General features: G+C 43.2%; 1 protein-coding gene and 1 pseudogene across 1 annotated transcript; one reads left to right on the top strand and one right to left on the bottom strand.

Annotated features, from left to right (window-relative positions):
* Positions 1–543: 543 nt before the first annotated feature.
* A4GNT (alpha-1,4-N-acetylglucosaminyltransferase) lies at positions 544–13538 on the bottom strand. The gene is made up of 2 exons (XM_063113485.1): positions 13128–13538; positions 544–1158 (listed from the first exon to the last, which is right to left on the bottom strand). Exons 1-2 carry the CDS (start codon positions 13536–13538, stop codon positions 544–546), a joined length of 1026 nt encoding a protein of 341 aa, XP_062969555.1.
* A 7245-nt stretch (positions 13539–20783) lies between these two features.
* Positions 20784–21101, top strand: LOC134391108 (large ribosomal subunit protein eL36-like; annotated as a pseudogene).
* Positions 21102–21474: the final 373 nt, after the last annotated feature.

Below are 21474 nucleotides of genomic sequence, written 5' to 3'. Positions count from 1 at the left end.
TAAATAGAACATGTAGCAAGACTGCTAGCTGCCTATCCCAACACCTCTTTCCTCTTCCTCCTTCAATTTCCCAGCCTCTCTTGCAGCTATGCTCTAGGCAGTGAGCTGTAAGGGAAAGCATTATATGGTACTTGCAAGAAGTCTTCATAAAATAAAGGGGGTACATCTTTCCTCCTCCCTTCATTCTGCTGCCTGAAATGCAGATGTGATGGGCTGGAGGTCAGCAGCCACATGGACCATGAGTTGTGAACACTAAGGGCCAAAAGCAGAAAGATGCAAAAAGCCTGGGTCCTTGATGACTGCTGTTTCCATACATGCCTTGGGTCCCCCACCTCCAGACTTCTGTTACATGAGAGAGAAATAAACTTCTACGTTTTAAAACCACTGTTCTTTGGGATTGTTCTATCATAGACAGAGAAAGCTAATCTTAACTGGTGTGTGGGGAAGCCCCACCCCTGTGGAGACAGTGGAGATTAAATGAGAGTGTGGCCCTCCAGAAGGTGTCTGGTTCCACCCTGCAGTAGCAGCAACCCCACATTGGCTCTATTTGTTACCTGGACCCAGCTCCCCAGTCACTGGCCCCTCTGGTCCTTGAATCAGGTCCCTGTAAGTCCTGGGACAGTGCTTGCGGTAGAGATTTTCCACCAGTGTGTTGCTTCCTCTAACCACTGCCCTCCCCTCCTGGTTCATGTAGTTCCATAAATGCAGGGCATAAGAGTCATTGAAGCTCGGGTCTCTGTCCCAGACTTCATAGTAGCGTCTCCACTCTGGATAGGAGATGGGGTAAAATCTCTGGGGGTGTAGGAAGGACATGTTCAGACACCTGAGGTCACTCAGCTCCTGGAAGTCTCTGAGTTTGCACCACACCCTCAACATCCTTGTCATCAAATCAGGACCCTGGTGGCCCCAAGTGTCTGAATTGTAGTGTTCAACAAAGTTTTCCATGCACCCCCACAAAAAGGGATGGTGGGGGCGGAACCCAAACACCCCATTACTAGAGTACTGAGAAGCTTGTGCAGCCAAAAAGTTCTCCTCGGGGATGGGCCTGATGGAGATGACATCGGTGTCCATGTAGATGCCACCGTATTTCCAGATGATGGCCAGGCGGGATGCATCTGAGCTGACATGGAGCCAGTTTTTCTCTACACTGGAGTTGATCTGCAAGAATAGGTGCAAATCAGCCCCAAGTAGCCAGAAAGAGGGAGAGTGTCACAGCAGGAGGCCAGGCCCAGAGTAGCTGGGGAGCAAGCCAGCTTCCCAAAAATAAATTAGCCACACGCCCAATTTTGCAAATTTACCAAACTTACCTCCACCCCCAAAATTTTTCTTTGAGTAAAAAGTTTACAGCAAACAATATCTATGGGAAGAGTTTAGCAGCTTTTAAAGATTTCATGAAATTGTTTCTTTTTTTTAATTAAAGCAGTGGAAAGATAAAAAAGAAATCCAGAAGGGATTTCACAATGAACTGTATGAATCATTCTCCAACACAAATGTACATTAACCACAAATATGCAACTGTGAAGGAAGAATCAAAAAGAGTCCTAAAAATGCTAAAAACTGATGAAGAAAAAATAAACTAGGAAACTAGAAAAAATCAATATGTATGCTATTTGAGAAATTAGTAAAAGAATCTTATATTGCATGCATGCATGCCTTTGTTCACTTATTAATTCTATTAATAACATTAATTGAAGGCCTACTTAATATATGCCAAGCTCTGTTACAGCTGCATAGGATACAGCAGCGAACAGACAAAAATCCCTCCTGGGAGGAGACAGACAAGTAAATATAAACTGCATTGGGCGTTGATAAGGACTACAAAAAAAAAAAAAAGCGGGGTGGGGGGTTGGCTATGAAAGTGGCAGGGTGGAACACTATATTATATTAGGTTTCAGCAGAAACTTGAATGGGTGGGTGAACCATGCCCATATCTGGGAGAAGAGGGTTCTAGGTAGAGGGAACAGCAAATGCAAGGGCCCTGAGACAGGAGCACACTTTCTATGTGCAGGAACAGGAAGGAGGCAGTGTGGCTGAAGCAGCGTAGAGAAGGGAGGGGTTAGGCGATGAGATCAGAGAGGGATAGCAGTGGGCAGGGAGGGTAGACTGTATAGGCTGGGGTCAAGACTTTGAAATTATTTGCAATGTTTGGAATAAAGGAGTGATGTGATCTGAATTAGACTTCAAAGGGTCACTCTGGCTGCTGTGTGGAAAACAGTCTAGGGTGGGGGTTAGGAGATGGCAAGAGCAGAATACAGGAGGCAAGTTAGAAGGCTTTGGCATAATCCAGGCAAGAGATGATGGTGGCTTGGACCAGGGAGATAACAGTGGGGGTGACAGAAGTGGTCAGATTCTGGGTACATGTTGAAGGTAAGCTGGATTGGATGTGGGGTAGGAGAAAAAGGAGTCATGATGATTGCAAAGGCTAAAAGTGTGAGCAAAACAGAAAATGACTTTTTTTAAAAAAGAATAAAAATAAATCAGTATAAATGGCAATGTTCCATATGGAATGCTATGATTTTGAATACAGAAAACAAAATATATTTTTCTGAATTTAAGTAGTTAATTAAAAGGTTAAATAATAAAAAAAAGAAAAAAGAAACAACTATCTTTGGCTTTTGACAAAATAACATTTTTTTAAATTCTACTATAAGGGCCGACCGTGTGGCTCACTTGGGAGAGTGTTGCACTGGTAGTGCCAAGGCCGCAGGTTCAGATCCTATATAGGGATGACCAGTGCGCTCACTGGCTGAGCGCGGTGCAGGCGACACCAAGCCAAGGGTTATGATCCCCTTACCAATCACAAAAAATTAAATTAAAAAAAAAAATTCTACTATAAAATCAAATGAAAGCAAATCAAATAAAACGTTGCAGGAATCTTCACAAGCTATTAAAGATCATCATATTGTATACACTCGCTGAAAACCTCATAAATAATAATAATAGCTAACATTTATAAATAATTGCACCAAGCTTTTTATAGTCTACACATACACAAATACTCAAAGACAGGTACTATTATCCTTATTTTTCAAGTGAAAAATTAGAAGGAACAGAAGCTCAGTCATTTGTCCAAGATAAAAGAGGCAGAGGTTGGATTTGAGCCGAAGTAGTCTGGCTTCAGATATCCATTCATTCAAAGCAAACAAGGTTTTGGTAAAAATAAGTAAATATGATTATTTAGTAAATTGGCAATTGTTACTGGACATCACCAGAGACATAGGATATCAAAAGCCGCGCAGAACCAGAGGAGGAGGAAGCCTGCCTTGATGTGGGTATTACACTAATGCCTACCTAAAACACCAGCGCTCCAACAGGGGAAAGTACCAGAAGGAGGTTTGGGGTTCCGGATGCTCAAAGAATAGATGCCCAACCCCACCCTACACCCACAGTATTCATCCCTGAGTATCTTCAAGGGGTGCAATTGCCCAGACCAGTGCAGCAAGCCCAGTGGTCACCAGCAAGTTATGGCACATTTAGTCCTCCCAAACAGGTGGTCCCCAGCTGTCCTGCATGGCCTATCTGGAGCAGATCATGCCACAGCCCAGCACCCCAACAGTTTCATGGTATGATACCTATAGATGCACAGACCAGTGTAGTACCTTACAGTCTCAGATGGAGCAGAAACTTAAAGGCTCTGCATCCCAGGGCCCACCTTGCTCCTAAGAGCCAACATAGCAAAATTAAGGTGCAGCTCAGAGCAACCCAAACTGTGCTCCATGAACATTAGTCCCAAGAGATTATTTATGTGTCACACTGAAAGAGGATTCCATGCTCAAATAAGTTTAGGCAGTGATGGATTGAATCAAATTAAAATTTCTTTAGTTCAGAATTGAAAGAGGCTTTAATATCCTTATGTGCATGATTCATCTGTGAGAAAAGGATGTAACAGGCAGCAACTCCCAAAATAATTTGAGATTTCTTTTTCCATAGAGCCCAATAGTATCATTAGTACTAGTCTAGCCCAGTATGGAAAACTGTATGGTCCTGGATACAAATATTATTAATATAATTATAATATATATAATATTATATAGTGCAATATGTAGTATAATGATATAATAATTATACTAATAGTATAACTAGTTTCAGTCTAGCCCAGTATGGAAACTTGTGTGGCCCTGGAGCACCCGCTAGCAGGCTAGTACTGAGAGCTACGGGGACCAAACTGCACGTGCTCTCCACTCCCAGCACCTGCTTCCCTGGCCCCAGCCACCTACCCTGTTACTGGCTAGGGCAGAGCCACCTACTTGTCAGGAACCTGTTGGCAACTGCCAGGACCTAGCAGGTAGAAACTCAGTCCATTGAGCAGTTCCACCTCCTCCTGATAGGTCCCAACTTGAGACTTCTGGCTCTTCCATAAGGGAGATGGGCACTGTGGGATCTAGAAGTCACTAAGGCCAAGTGTGATACTGACCCCAGGAGTTGTCCCTGGCCCCAACCCCTACCCGCCTGTCCCACCAGACCCTCCCCCTAAGGCCTGTCACTTAGTCCAGAAAATGTCTCCACCCGACAGCAACTTGGTGCAAGCATGACTACCACCCAAGACAGTCCACCCCATCCCCAGGCTAACGATGCAGGCCAGGACAGGAGTTTTCTCTCTTTCTATGTAAATACTGTAGCAGGCTAAATAATGGCCACTCAAAGATATCAGGTCCTGATTCCTGGAACCTGTTACCTCCTATGAGAAAAGAATCTTTGCAGGCCTGGAGTTTCAAGATGGCGGCGGCTGCGGCGGCTGGCGCGGAGTAGCTGAGGTGGAAAAGGTGGCCACTGGGCCTCAGGCAGCCGGGAAACTTGTGGACCTTCCTCTGGCCATCTCTTAAGGGAGGACTGCTGCTGCTGGCCGGTCGTGGGGGCTCAACGCCACTTTGCCCCCGGCAGGAGAGGCTGCCTCATTTACAGGCAACAGCTTTGAAGTGTGGAGCAGGAAAAGAACTGATTCTTAGCTGCAAAAGCGAGTCTTGAAACAGGGAACATGGCGCCAGGGCTGCTGTGGATGCAGCCAGGATCCCGGAGGCTGGGGCCGCACTGAAGGCGGCCAGCTGCCCTATTCAGGATTCGAGGTTTCAGGCCGGCATTAAAGAAGACTCCTGGGAGCGCCCGAGCGGCGCCGCGACTGAACAGCCCGAGGCGGCAGCGCCGAGAACACGGAAGGCAACAAACCAGAGACAGAGCGAGCGCCCGACCTGGCACAGCACTGTGAGTGATCCCTGGCAAAGCTCTGTTCGGGGGGTGGATGCCCACGCGGCTCCCCGCCTGCACCACCAGGCCACTCCTTGCCCCGGTGCTGCCTCCATTTTCCCAGGTGCGGGCAGCTCCGCCCCGCTCGGCCATCACTGAGCCCATTTGCTTGGCCTGGCGCGGGGCTTTCCGGACCCTGCGGGCCGACCTCCTCTCCCACTCCCTCCACGGTTCTCTGGCAGGGCTGGGGGTGTGGGGCGTCCCGACCAGTTTTGGGAGGGCTAGGAAGTACGGGCGGGCCGACTGTCACTCCACCACACCCTGGACTCTGGCCCCGGTAAACTTCCTGTTACTGGGAGGCAGATACCATCTCTGCGACCACCAGTTTGGAAAAAAGCCTAACGAATTTCTGGTTGGGAATAGTGCGGTAGGAGAGTTCCCAGGTCCGCTGGAACCTGCCGGAGAGCAGGCTGCAGGCGGGCACTAGACTCGGTTTATACCGGGGGGATACAAAGGTGAACAAGACCCGAGAAAGATCTACACAGTGCTACAAAGGCACCCAGAGAGACCGGTCGTCTGTGCCTAGCAGAAACCTGGTAGACTTCCTGGGCGAGGCGGTGCTGAGCAGGGTCTTGAAGGCCCAGCTGATAGACGAGGGGTGCAGAAGACACGCCCCAGCCCAGCACAGTGTTCACAGAGGGGGGTGACGTGCGGCCAGGGAGGCGGAGTCTCGACAGAAACCACACACCTGGTGGGGTCGCCACTGCACGATCTAACAGCCTGGGCCAGAGCACACGGAAAGGGGAGAAGTCCTGTACAGAAAGTGAAAGCTCAACAGAGATCACACACCCTGTGGTACGTGATCCACCAGCCCAGCAGAGTACAAGCTGACCAGAAAGGTGGATCCCCAGAGAAGCCCAAGACCCGAGGCAACCACACACACAAGACACTAGAGGCCAACTGAGCAGTCACGGCGGGAGCCATACCAAATTGGCAACCACAGCAACATCCTAGTTAGTCATTAGTCTTAAACCGGTGGACTGTGAAACCCCCTGCAACAATGAATAAACACCAAAAAAAAGACACCAGAAATACAAAAAATCAAGAAAGTACACCACCAAAAGTTAATAAATCTCATACTCTAGATCCTATAGAACAAGAAGCCCTTGAAATAACTGACAAGGAATTTCGAGTGATAATTCTAAGGAAACTGAATGAGATACAAGAAAACTCAGCTAGACATCATGATGAAATGAGGAAAAGTATACAGGATCTGAAAGAGGAAATATACAAGGAAATCAATGTCCTGAAAAAAAATGTAGCAGAACTTGCTGAACTGAAGAAGTTATTCAGCGAAATAAAAAACACAACGGAGAGTTTAACCAGCAGGCTTGTCGAAGTTGAAGAGAGAACCTCTGAACTTGAAGATGGGCTGTTTGAAATAACACAAGCAGACAAAAAGAAAGAAAAAAGAATCAAGGACATGGAAGAAAATCTGAGAGAGATATCAGACAACCTCAAGCGCTCAAATATCCGAGTCATGGGTATTCCAGAAGGGGAAGAAAATGGAGATTCCATTGAAAACATATTCAAAAAAATAGTGGCAGAAAACTTCCCAGGTATAGGAAAAATCACAGATCTTCAGATCCAGGAAGCTCAACGATCTCCAAACGTATTCAACCCAAAAAGGCCTTCTCCAAGACATGTCATAGTCAAATTGGCAAAACTCAGAGACAAAGAGAGAATCTTAAAAGCTGCAAGAGAGAAGCGTCAAATCACCTATAAGGGAGCCCCAATCAGGTTAACATCAGACTTTTCATCACAAACCCTAAAAGCTAGAAAGGAATGGGATGATATTTTCAAAATACTAAAAGACAAAGATTGCCAGCCAAGAATACTCTACCCTGCAAGGCTATCCTTCCGAAATGAGGGGCAAATAGTATATTTCTCAGACAAACAAAAACTGCGGGAGTTCACTACCACAAGACCACCCTTACAAGAAACCCTCAAGGGAGTACTGGGTTTGGTTCCTGAAAAATAACTACCACTGCCATAAAAACCTAAGAAAAATCTAAACCCGCTAGTACAATAAAAATGGCATTCATGAAGAGAAAACAAGCTAACAAAAACACTATCTACAACCTAAGGAACCAACAAACAAAGAAACCAAACAGTAAATCAAAAAGCAAGGAACAAAAGACACCTAAGACAACCAAACAACCAATAAAATGCTAGGAATAAATCAACACCTTTCAATAACAACTCTTAATGTTAAAGGCTTAAATTCCCCAATTAAAAGACACAGACTGGCTGACTGGATCAAAAAGCAGGACCCAACTATATGCTGCCTACAAGAGACCCACCTCACCCATAAAGATTCACACAGACTAAGAGTGAAAGGATGGAAAAAGATTTACCATGCAAACAGAAAAGAAAAACGAGCTGGAGTGGCTATTCTTATATCTGACAAAATAGACTTTAAACTAAAAACCATAAAAAGAGACAATGAGGGACACTACTTAATGATAAAAGGACTGATCCATCAAGAAGACATAACAATCATAAATATGTACGCACCCAATGTTGGAGCAGCCAGATTTATAAAACAAACTCTATTAGACCTAAAGAAGGAAATAGACACTAATACCATAATAGCAGGGGACCTGAACACTCCACTGTCAATATTAGACAGATCATCTAGGCAAAGAATCAGTAGAGAAACACAAGATCTAAACAAGACTCTAGACCAATTGGAATTGGCAGATATCTACAGAACATTCCACCCAACAACCTCAGAATATTCATTCTTCTCAGCAGCACATGGATCATTCTCCAGGATAGATCACATATTAGGTCACAAATCAAGTCTCACTAAATTCAAAAAAATTGGAATTATCCCATGTATCTTCTCAGACCACAATGGATTAAAACTAGAAATTAATAACAAACAAAACTCTGGAAACTATACAAACACATGGAAATTAAACAGCATTCTACTTAATGACATATGGGTCCAAGAAGAAATCAAGCAGGAAATCAAAAAGTTTATTGAAACTAATGAAAACAATGATACATCATACCAAAACCTGTGGGATACTGCAAAAGCAGTATTGAGGGGAAAATTTATTGCATTAAATGCTCACTTCAGAAGAATGGAAAGATGGCAAGTGAACAACCTAACACTTCACCTTAAAGAACTAGAAAAACAAGAACAATCCAATCCTAAAGTTAGCAGACGGAAAGAAATCATTAAGATCAGAGCAGAACTGAATGAAATTGAAAACCAAAAAACAATTCAAAAGATCAACGAATCAAAAAGTTGGTTTTTTGAAAAGATAAATAAAATTGACAAACCATTAGCATGGCTAACAAAAAAAAGAAGAGAGAAGACTCAAATAACAAAAATTAGAAATGAAAAAGGCGATATTACAACTGATTCATCTGAAATACAAGGAATCATTCGAGACTACTATAAACAACTGTACGTCAACAAATTTGAAAATCTGGAGGAAATGGATAAATTTCTGGACACACACAAGCTCCCAAAACTGAACCGTGAAGACGTAGAAAATCTGAACAGACCAATAACAATAAAGGAGATTGAAGCTGTTATCAGAAGGCTCCCAACAAAGAAAAGCCCAGGACCAGATGGATTCACAGCAGAATTTTACCAAACATTCAAAGAGGAATTGACACCGATTCTTTACAAACTATTCCAAAAGATTGAAATGGACGCAAATCTCCCAAACTCATTCTATGAAGCAAACATCATCCTGATACCAAAACCAGGTAAAGATATAACCAAAAAAGAAAACTACAGGCCGATATCCTTGATGAATATAGATGCAAAAATCCTCACTAAAATACTAGCAAACAGAATACAGCAACACATACGAAAAATTATTCATCACGATCAAGTGGGATTCATCCCAGGGATGCAAGGTTGGTTCAACATACGCAAATCAATAAATGTGATACACCATATTAATAAACTCAAACACAAGGACCATATGATCATCTCTATAGATGCTGAAAAAGCATTTGATAAAGTTCAGCACTCATTCATGACAAAGACCCTCAATAAGTTAGGTATAGAGGGAAAGTATCTCAACATAATTAAAGCCATATATGACAAACCCACTGCCAATATCATCCTGAATGGGGAAAAGCTGAAAGCTTTTCCTTTAAGAACAGGCACTAGACAAGGATGCCCACTCTCACCACTCCTATTCAACATAGTGTTGGAAGTACTAGCCAGAGCAATCAGAGAAGAGAAGGAAATAAAGGGCATCCAGATTGGAAAAGATGAAGTCAAACTGTCCCTGTTTGCAGATGACATGATCCTATATATCGAACAGCCTAAAACCTCTACAAAAAAACTGTTGGAATTGATAAATGATTTCAGCACAGTAGCAGGATACAAAATCAACACACAAAAATCAGTAGCATTTCTTTTCTCCAATAGTGAATATGCAGAAGGAGAAATCAAGAAAGCCTGCCCATTTACAATAGCCACCAAAAAAATAAAATACTTAGGAATTGAGTTAACCAAGGAGGTGAAAAATCTCTATAATGAGAACTACAAACCACTGCTGAGAGAAATTAGAGAGGATACAAGAAGATGGAAAGATATTCCATGCTCTTGGATTGGAAGAATCAACATAGTGAAAATGTCCATACTACCCAAAGTGATATACAAATTCAATGCAATCCCCATCAAAATTCCAAAGACATTTTTCTCAGAAATGGAAAAAACTATTCAGACATTTATATGGAACAATAAAAGACCACGAATAGCCAAAGCAATGCTCAGCAAAAAAAATAAAGCTGGAGGCATAACACTACCTGACTTTAAGCTATACTACAAAGCTATAATAATCAAAACAGTATGGTACTGGCATAAAAACAGACACACTGACCAATGGAATAGAATAGAGAATCCAGAAATCAACCCACACACTTACTGCCATCTGATCTTTGACAAAGGCACCAAACCTATTCACTGGGGAAGGGACTGCCTCTTCAGCAAGTGGTGCTGGGATAACTGGATATCGATATGCAGGAGAATGAAACTAGATCCATACCTCTCACCGTATACTAAAATCAACTCAAAATGGATTAAGGATTTAAATATACACCCTGAGACAATAAAACTTCTTAAAGAAAACATAGGGGAAACACTTCAGGAAATAGGACTGGGCACAGACTTCATGAATACGACCCCAAAAGCACGGGCAACCAAAGGAAAAATAAACAAATGGGATTATATCAAACTAAAAAGCTTCTGCACAGCAAAAGAAACAATTAAAAGAGTTAAAAGACAACCAACAGAGTGGGAGAAAATATTTGCAAAATATACATCTGACAAAGGATTAATATCCAGAATATATAAGGAACTCAAACAACTTTACAAGAAGAAAACAAGCAACCCAATTAAAAAATGGGCAAAAGAGCTAAGTAGGCATTTCTCTAAGGAAGATATCCAAATGGCCAACAGACATATGAAAAAATGCTCAACATCACTCAGCATCCGGGAAATGCAAATCAAAACCACATTGAGATACCATCTAACCCCAGTTAGGATGGCTAAAATCCAAAAGACTATGAACGATAAATGCTGGCGAGGTTGCGGAGAAAAAGGAACTCTCATACATTGTTGGTGGGACTGCAAAATGGTGCAGCCTCTATGGAAAATGGTATGGAGGTTCCTTAAACAATTGCAAATAGATCTACCATACGACCCAGCCATCCCACTGTTGGGAATATACCCAGAGGAATGGAAATCATCAAGTCGAAGGTATACCTGTTCCCCAATGTTCATCGCAGCACTCTTTACAATAGCCAAGAGTTGGAACCAGCCCAAATGCCCATCATCAGATGAGTGGATACGGAAAATGTGGTACATCTACACAATGGAATACTACTCAGCTATAAAAACGAATGAAATACTGCCATTTGCAACAACATGGATGGACCTTGAGAGAATTATATTAAGTGAAACAAGTCAGGCACAGAAAGAGAAATACCACATGTTCTCACTTATTGGAGGGAGCTAAAAATTAATATATAAATTCACACACACACATACACACATACACACACAAACCGGGGGGCGGGGAGGAAGAAGATATAACAACCACAATTATTTGAAGTTGATACAACAAACAAACAGAAAGGACATTGTTGGGGGGGAGGGGGGGAGGGGGGAGGGAGGGAGGTTTTGGTGATGGGGAGCATTAATCAGCCACAATGTATATCGACAAAATAAAATTAAAAAAAAAAAAAAAAAAAAAAAAAAAAAAAAAAAGAAAAGAATCTTTGCAGATGTGATTAAGTGAAGGACCTGGAGATGAAGAGATTATCCTCGATTATTCTGATGGGTCCTCAATGCAACCACAAGTTACCAGTAAGGAGAGAAGTAGAGGGAGATTTTACACACACAGAGGAAAAGGGGATTTGCAGATGGAGGCAGAGATTGCAGTGATGGGCTACAGGCCGAGGAATGCCGGCAGCCCCCAGAAGCTGGTAAGAGGCAAGAACAATTCTTCCCTAGGACCCCCAGAGGGAATTCGGCCCCACTAGCACCTTGATATCAGTGCAGTGAAATGAACTTGGGACGTCTGGCCTCTAGAACTGTGAGAGAATAAATCTCTGTTATTTCAGGTGACCTCAATTGTGGTCATTGATTACAGTAGCCATAGGAAACTAACACAAGTACCTAGATAATAATCCTCAATTTTGCCACTTGGCCCGCAAAGCCTGAAATAAAAAGTTTATTGATATTTGTCCAGATTATGATTAGAATTTAAACAGGACTTTACGTGGCAAGCCAATAGTATTATTTTGATATCAATTTTTAAATTACTTTTTGTTTACTTAAATAATTTTATTAATGAAATTAACACATTCTCATTACTAAATTCACTCCTAATGCAATCATAATAAAACAACTTCTACTAGTTTTATTGTGTTGTATAGTTTTTTCAGGTCTTTTTTTTTCCAGTAGATGAATGTGGGTTTTTGCATAACAGAAATCATTATAATTGTTATAATTACATTATCAAGGGGGGATTTTTAATTTCATTTTGTGTTATAGTCTTCATAAGATGTCAGTTTTTAAAACTATCATAGTTAAAGCCTACATAACGAAATCACTGAGTGGTTGTACTACAATTTCCTCAAGTACTGTCTGAATGTGGGTTCTCTATGAGAGAAATATTAAATTGAAGTACATTTCCTTATTATGCTATGCTGTTAAAATAAGGATTACAAAATTCCTAAGAGCTCCAGGATTTCTCAGTCATATCTTCTTTTTTTTTTTTTTTTTGACCAGTAGGGGGATCGCAACCCTCTGCACAGTGTGGTCCGCACCACACTCAGCCAGTGAGCGCACAGGCCATCCCCATATAGAATCCGAACCTGTGGCCTCGGCGCTACCAGCGCCACACTCTCCCGAGTGAGCCACGGGGCCGGCCCTCCCAGTCATATCCTAATATAGCAGCACTCCACTGATTGTTCATGAATTTTCTACTTACATTATTTCCATGTTAAATATTTCCTGGTTTCCACCTCAGACACAAGGAAAGTTTAACATAGATGGGTTTTAAAAGTGTAGTAAAAAATAAGTGTTCTGTGCAGCTAGAAAAGATATAAAAACTCATTCAATTAAGAATAGTCTGAAAAGTAACCTAGACCCCGAAAGAAATAAGGCTAGAAGCAAAAGACACCAGGCTGAAGATAATCCTAACTTAAATCTCTCCTTTTTTACTTGTATCAGGTCTCAATGTGGTAGGAAGAGGGGAAGGCAAGAGTCGAAAGATCTGGGTTCTAGTCCCATCTCTGACACTGAGTTCTTTCCCTCAGTTTACCCATCTATACATGAGTAGGTTGGACTCATTTCTGTGGTCCCTCCCAACACAGATATGCTAAGTTTCCTAAATACTTACTTGAGTGTACCATGAAAACAATGGTGTGTCTTCAAACAGCATTTTCATATCCAAAGGGACAAAGAAAACGTTGTCTATTGCTGAGAGGAGGGAAAGGGCTGAGTAAGTGGAGTTTGAGGGTAGTTGTGAGGAACTGTTGAGACCCTTCATAAAGAATGCAACAGGCTGTTCGGGATAAGTCTTGGCAGCAGACTCCACTGCACAGGAGACCATCGGGGGCGGCTCCATTCTCTCCGAGGTCTCTATGAACACAATGCTGTGTCTGTGGCTCAGGAGGGCTTCTGGCCCCTGCTGAGACCTGAAGGGATGCAGGCAGGAGAAGAGGCAGCTGGACTTCAGGGTGAGCTGGTAGAGGAAGCCACAGGCAAGCAGCAGGATAACCAGCAGGGAGAACTGGGCCTCCTTCAGCATGTTTACTCCTCTCTCCCAGCCCGCTCCTTTAAATCAACACAATTAATTTAAAATCATTCACAAGACCTGATAAAGATAGCACACAAGAAAATGACACCTGGGGCTGCCTGGTTAGTTCAGTTGGTTAGAGCACAGCCTTGTAACACCAAGGTCAAGGGTCGGATCCCCATACTGGCCAAAAAAAAAAAAAAAAAAAATAGAAAATGACACCTGAATGTTACTTAAAAACTTAGATGAAAAATATCCTAAATGAAATATGATCAAATCAAGTCCAGCAGTGATTAAAAAAAAAGTGCATCATAAACTAAGTTTTATCTTAGATTTAAGAATGGTTACTCAGGAAATGATTAGTTAATAGGAAAACTATGGATGAAATGCATTATCTTAGACTACAGAAGAAAGGCCGTGAGATCATTTTGGCTCAATAGATGCCAAAATGTGACAGAATTTGACATCCACTCATGATTTTTAAAAAGTACAAGGAAACTTTTTTAAGCTGATAAACTATATCTGCCAGAACATATAACAATCATCCTGTGATTGAAGAACATCATATGAGACATTTGAAGCATCCCATTAAGTTTAGGACTATGATATGGATGTCCATCGATACTATACAACACCATTCTGATCATTGTAACCAGTACAATGAAACAGGAGAAAGGAATCTCTACTATGAATCTTAGAACAGGTGGTCAAGATGGTGGAATAGATGGTTCCCAGCGTCACTCTCTCCCACAAATCAACCAATTTACAACCACTAAAAAGCAACAACAGTCAAGCAGGGGCTACTAGAGCTCAGAGGAAGAGGAGGAGAGACCTACTGAGGGCATGAAGGCGAGAGAAGCCATGATGAGAGAAAAAAAAGAACCACTCCTACCATTTTGAGCCACAGCTAACTCAAGGTTGGAGCTGGTGAGCACACGAAGCAGGAGCCAGCAAAATCCACAGCTGTGCCCTTCCTATGAAGTTGCTCGGAGTCAGCAGGGAAGAAGAGGGCCTTGGTGGCCCCCAGGACAGCAAGACCACTAACAGGGTTCTCGTGGACCCACATAGGAGTGAAGAGCCATAACAACTGAAAAAAGGAGCCACTCAGAGGCCAGTGAGTCATTGCAAGGGACCAGCAGCATGGCCTGTCCCAAGGGAAGTGTTTACAATGTGGGCAGTGGTGAGATGGGCACACCAGGGGAACACTGGAACACAGCAAGGACAGCTGATCTGCCCCCCAGTCAGCACAGGCCCACTCAGTGGAGACTGGTCAGGAATATAGAACTGCACGGGGAGCAGTTTGCTGAAAAGACTCAGGCCCAGACCAGAGTATCTACACAACCCAGGTGTATTGAACCTCTTCATAAGACCCAGAAGTACCTACAAAGTCATCCATTAAAATCTGAGCTGCACAAAAAGCCTTCCCCAGGGAATCAGCAGCAAAGCAACAATTTAGCTCAACCACAGAGTTCAAGTGCTTGTCCCCCCAGGAAACTCCCCCATTTTAGAAGTAAGCAAAGGACAACATAGTAGTTCCAGTGCAGAGTTTAAGTGGTGGGAACAGAGAATAATCCAACACAGAACTGAAAGAAAAAACAAAATACCCAGAGACCGGAGACAAAGTTTGATATTAACTAGTGAAGATCTCACTTCACCTAAGAACACCTATAAAACCTACAAGGACCAGAAGCCCCCTGGGCCCCCAAGCCAGGAAGTGGGGAGGGCCAGGGGCCTCAGCCATGACCCCTGACACCTGCAACCAGTCCAGCAACGACCACCAAGCCATCACAGGAAGTACCCTTGGCTCCGGGGCTGGGGCAGTAGTGGGCCAAGGGCTTCTTACACGACCCCCCGACATCTGCATTTAGCCCATCAATGACCAAGCCATCACTGGAAGCCCCCTGATCTCCCCTGCAGGAATGAGGGGAGTACCACAGGCCTCAAACACCCCCCTCCTTCCTCCTTCTCCCACCCTACTTCCTTCCCCCTTTCCCTGTCTACCTCTCACCCAACTGCTACGCAACAACATCTTACAATGTAAAAACAGATGGAGCTGGGGCCTGATCCCTCCTCACACAACCAGGTAAGGAGCACAGCAAAAACACCACTTCCATGTGGCCTACCATAGCCAACACAATAGCCATGGCTGTCACAAAATCAGCTAAATGCCACAACCACCTGGCAGATGGCTCACCAGCCACTTGAGTGCATTGACACAAGGAGAGTCACCAGCGAAGACCAAAGAAAAGGATGTCTCTCCACAAAGCCCATTCCAGATTGATAGAAGCAGCATCTACTCTACGACAATGGTGAGGGACCTGAACACACCTCTCTCAGCACTGAATCTAGGCAATAAATCAACAGAGTAACCATTACTCTTTCAGAAGGAGAGAAGTAGTCTAGGGTTATCAGAGGTCGGGGGGACGGAGAGGGGGACGGGGAGAGATTGGATAAGGGGCATAAAGGATAAGTACGATTTGTAATAATGTATATGCTAATAATATTGATTTGATCAACATACATCAATATTGAACCCCCAAAATTTGTATAATCAATTATGATTCAATTTAAAAAGTATTAGAACAGGCAAAAATATCACTAGTTTCAGAAAATACGATTGCCTACCTAGAAAATCCAAGATAGTTTACTGAAAGACTAATGGAACTAAGAAGAAAATTAACCAAGGAAGCAAACTGAAGGTTAAAGAGTTAAATCAGTTGCCACGATCACACAGTTAGCAAGTAGCAGAGCCCTGACTCTAACTTGGGTCTACCTGCTATCAAAGCCCAGGCTCTGAACCGTTACCTGCAGTGCTTCCCTCCCCATAAATGTTAGCTCTAACTCTAGCTAACTCCAGGAGAGCAGAGATCTCAATTCTTGGGAGGTCTGTTTTTGCATTCCATAAAACTCTTTTAGAAAATACAAAACCAATAAACCAGAGCTTACCTTCTAGCCAGAAACTTGCAATTAGCCAGTATATAAGGTCTTAGAAATGACAAGTTTTTCCTGCTATATACTTCCTGATAAATCACCACCCAATCTTCCAATTCAATACCGCAGGGTAAGTAAATCATTGGCAGAAGATTACAAGAAGTTCCCAGGAAACTCCTCCCATTACTAAGTTCCCCCAAACATAGACACTTGGGGACAACAAGATTTTTCAGGTGACCCACGCACTAATCCTGCCTGTTAACAAGATTTTTAACCTCACCTGAGGTTAACAAGATTTTTCAGGTGACCCACGCACTAATCCTGCCTGTTCATGGACCTATCACCAGGGCTATTGGGGGACCATTTCACCTGGAGAAAATTATATTGTAGCATAACACTGGGGCCAACAGATCCTGCATATGATCAGCTTATCTTGAATCAAAATCATGGACAGAGACTCAGGAAAGCTTTTTCACGAGACAATCCTGTAAGTTGGTCCAAACGCACCCTTTGGAAACACAAATCTTGATTAAAATAAAGAAAGCCCATCGTCATAAATAAACAATGGACAAACCCCAGTAGTCCAAAGTCCCAGTGATCTGGAATGAGAATTGATTCCCCAATGTCAGTTATAGTGGCTATTGGAGGGATCCTTTTGCCCTGAGGTCTCCCTTGTGGGGTATGAGACTCCTCCTGGTCTCATGAACTTCATCGCCTTTCACTGATGTGGCAATTTCCACATCTCCCAAAATATTTGCACTCTCCTGTGGTCTATTTCCCATCGCCCCTGAAATGAGCACTTAGCAATCCTTTTCAAAGCTATCATCTGCTCAGAGGGTCACTTGTCTTCAGCCTAGAGCCTTCCCTTGGCTACGAACAGGTATCCAGTTTCCCCTAGGTGCTCTGATGTGAACAGGGAAATCCCCTCTTGCACACTTTGGATCCTGACATAGCAGGTCCTACATCCAGGGAGTTAAAACTGTCATACTTGTTGATGGTTTCTGGCTTTCTATGTGCCTGAGGATTTCCAGAAATAGCTCTTGGGTCTACACACACCTCTTCCATTTGGAGCTGAATTTCTTCTATGGACTTCATCAATTCTGGACTCAGAGGTGCCTTGGCATCTTTCCAAAGTTCTCTGGCATTGGATAGATTGGTTGTTCTTCCCACAAAGTGGAGTGGGAGGAGATTAGTGCTCCTGCTCCCCACTCTGGGGTAACTAGAGGGCTCCATTCATGGGAATGAGGCATTCCTAGTGCCTGAGTCTCAGGTAGGCCACACCTCTCAGAGCCTTCCAAATGCTTGCCCAATGGCCAAAACCATTGACCAAGCGATCAAGGCAAAGAGCAGTGAAGTAGTTAATGGTCTTTGTCAGGCAGGGGTGGATGTGGGCATCAGTGATGTAGTGAAATCCTAAGCACAAAAAGCAGGATCTGTCTGAACAAGGACCAAGTGAGGGTCTGATGGAAACAACACTGAGCTTGGAGTTGCACCTCTAGCCACCACAGCTGAGGACACCAGACAAGTCCTTAAACTGTCCAGAACCTCAGTTCCCTTGTAAAGTGCAGAAAATAACTGACTTCGTGCTCATTGTGAGGAGAAAGGGCTCTGTAAACCAAAGAAGCAACTCTCACCTTCCCCCAAGGAAAAGAGGAGAACAGTAATAGAATACTAATAACGTAGATGTTATTTGGACTTCCTGATAACAAACATTAAGCTGTTTTGTTTTTTCAGATGAATGAAATCTACTTCTATTACCTCTAAGAAGGAAATCCTCAACTCTCTGTGAGAGTTGATGAGATGAGTGCAGAAGCCAGGTCACTGGTACTTGGGGCCTCTTTCTGAGAAGGCCGGCTGTCATCTGAGCCACTCTACCCAGAAATTCCCAGGGCTGCCCAATGCATCCTTCAGCCTTTGCTTTGGGGTGAAGAACTCTCCTTCTGCTCTCCGTTCTGCCTTGCCTGGCTGTACCACGCTCACTTTCCTCTGTTCAGGCAGATAGCACTGCACCAGCTCTTAATCTGGACTCCACAGATCCCTAGAGGTTGCAAGGACACCCTGAACTCTGGGGCCATACCTGTGTCAGTACCTTAACCCTGGATGCCAATTACCCACAGCCCCTCCTACATAACACCTTCCCTGAGGAATGTCACTGCTCTTTGACCCTCCATGACATTAACTCTGCTCAAAATTTCACAAGATTTCTTCACTACACACTCAGGCCTTCTCCAACCAACCAAGCAACCCCTAAGAGCCCTAAAGTAGATGTACAAGTAGAGATGTACAAAGACCCATCTACTGGTCTTTGAGCAATGGATGTCTCTGAATACACTGGTGACAATCCCTATGCATCCAAGTGCTGTCTACTTTCCCAGGAATTTCTACCTCATGTGAGACTTCTTACTTCCTCCTTTATAACCTAAACCAGACCTGGTCAATCCAACAGACTGTGGAGCCTGGGTAACTGCTACTGACTGATGAGACCTTAGAAAATGTGGACTGGTTTAGCCCCAAACAAATGAACAGGATAGAAAAAAACCTGAGTGCAGTGTTCTTTCTATTTTACAGTGCTGCTCTTTGGATGTTTGGAGCTAGTGTAAAGAAAAGACAGGCCAAGGAGAAAAACCACGGAACTGGAGCAGAGATTTCACCAACTCTTCAGCCCTATGGATAACCTCTGATAACCCCAATTGGAAATAGTTCAATGTTTGGGGCTAAACTGCCGCTCCTATAAAGGACCCGCTGTATCAAGAAGGGGAAGTTAAAGGAATTTTTAACAATAAATGTTTGTTAAATTGAATTGCACGTGAAAAGCACACCTCTTAATCCTGTAGATTCTTTGAACTCAGATCTGTTGCAAAAGGAAATGTTCAAGCCAGCAATACTTGTCCTATTTACTTTGGAGCCTTTGGAACCACAGTTCCAGTTTTTAACATATTTGTTAAGCAAGTGGGATTGATAATCTTGTTAAAGAATTCAGCTATTAACAGGGTAAAACCAATACACAGAGCAATATCTTATCAACATTGCAAATTCCTTTCACCACTGCTCTGAAGCTGGAACAAAGACTGGAGTGTTAGGTTTCCATGAATGGGAAGGAGATAACTGGACAGAGGCATTTCACTGCAGAGTGAGAAAAAGCCCATAGCATAAAACGGGAACCCATGGAGGAATAATAAAAGAACGGATAAACATTGAAGAGTGACATTATCAATATTAAATACTGAAAAAAATATTTTTTTACTAAAAATCAGTGAGCTAGTGCCAGAGTAAAATTCCTTGTTTTGTAGCAATATTTTAAATAGTTCTGCATTTCCTAGAAAATGATCTAGCCTTGAGATTCTAGCAATAATGCTTTCTGCTCTCCACTCAGCCATGCCAGTCAAACATGCCCCTGTGCACAAAACCTTACACAACTATCAAGAATATGTTTCTGGGTTTGTTCAGGAAATTACTGTATTCACACACGTCATTCCCTCTCCCCCTTTTTAAAAAAAAATTTTACTTGCAGATAAAAGAGGAGGTAGGGATAAGGGCAGGCAGGTAGGAAAAATACTGTTCTCAGGGAACCAGCTGTGTCCCAGAGACCACTTTCTAAGGCTGAAAAGCAGGGTCTATAAGAAGCCTACAGAAAACAGTGCCATCTTTCTGAGAGTGAAGAGCCGTTTGAAGGAATTTTGCTGTTAAGTTCTATGAGCCAGGGTTTAGTTCATTCTCCCTGTAAGGAATTGGGAACATCTTAGGGACACCTATCCTAAGTGTCCACATAGCACAAGATGTTTATAAAGACCATGTGTCTGTTGGAATAAGTGCTTCCCAATATGGCTGGAAGAAACTGTTATGAGCAAAATATTTGTGTTTCCCCAAAATTCATATGTTGAAAACCTTACCCCCAATGTGATGGATTCAAAGGAGGGGAATTTGGAGATAATTAAGTTTAGATTAGATCTATTATAAGAAGAGGAAGACACAGATTTTTCTGTGTCCACATGTACAAACCAAAGAAAGGCTATGTGAGCACACAGTGAGAAGGTGGCTGTCTACAAGGCAGGAAGAGAGCCCTCACCAAAGCCCAAACCTGCCGGGGCCTTGACCTTGGACTTCCAGCCTCCAAAACTGTGAGAAATAAATGTCTGTTGTTTAAGCAAATCAATCTGTGGTATTTTTTATAGCAGCCTAAGATAACTAAGTCAGAAACTCCATGATAAGCAGCTTCTCTCTGATCCCCTTACACATGTTTCCATGGGACTCTGTTTTTGAGCTATGGGTGAGGGGATCTTAGGATTTGGAGAATTGGTCTACAGCAGCCATTGAGGAGCAGCAGCCATGGCTCTGTGCTACTCTATGGCCATGGGCCCCAACAAGGGCCACAAGGTGACCAAGATCTTGAGTAAACTGAGGCTCAGCCACTGCTGTGGGCACCTCGCCAAGCATACAAAGTTTCTGTAGGACCTGATCCGAGAGGCATGTGGCTTTGCCCCATGGGAGCGCCACACCATGGAGCTGCTCAAGGTCTCCAAGGACAAACAGGCCCTCAAGTTCAACAAGAAAAGGGTGGGGACATACTTCCATGGCAAGAGTAAACGAGAGGAACTGAGCAACATCCTGGCCACCATGAGGAAAGCAGCTGCCAAGAAGGACTGAGCCCTCCTCCCCTCTGTGCAGAAAAAAACTTTTATAGAAAAACAAAAGATTTGGAGAATTGAGGCTAGACCTCAGTGGGGAAGAGGCAACTTCATCTGCAACAGAAATCCATAACAGGTAGAACTGTCTTCCTTACCTGGACTCTGCCTTTCCTTCCTTTATTTGTTACACACACACACACATACACTCACATCCTCTGGTTATGTCTTCTCTTTAAATGAAGATACCTGATCTCCCTTATCTCAGTGCCTGATAATCACCGTGCACCCAGTTACCCAAGTCAGAAGCCAGATAGTCATTCCTCAGTCTTCTGTCTCCTTACCCCTTGCATAAAAACTATGTAAGTTCAGGTCCTCCAAGAAGCAGACACCAA

The sequence above is a fragment of the Cynocephalus volans genome, chromosome 11 (assembly GCF_027409185.1).
Source record: "Cynocephalus volans isolate mCynVol1 chromosome 11, mCynVol1.pri, whole genome shotgun sequence".
NCBI classification, from domain to species: domain Eukaryota; kingdom Metazoa; phylum Chordata; class Mammalia; order Dermoptera; family Cynocephalidae; genus Cynocephalus; species Cynocephalus volans.
This window is presented reverse-complemented; position numbering and strand designations above follow the sequence as displayed.

Bases quoted from the DNA above. Each gene is read 5' to 3' on its own strand.
- A4GNT (XM_063113485.1), bottom strand. From the start codon at position 13,538: ATGCTGAAGGAGGCCCAGTTCTCCCTGCTGGTTATCCTGCTGCTTGCC. The intron at 1,159-13,127 runs GTAAGTATTTAG...CTATTCTTGCAG, and splicing joins TGTTTTCATGGTACACTCAA to ATCAACTCCAGTGTAGAGAA.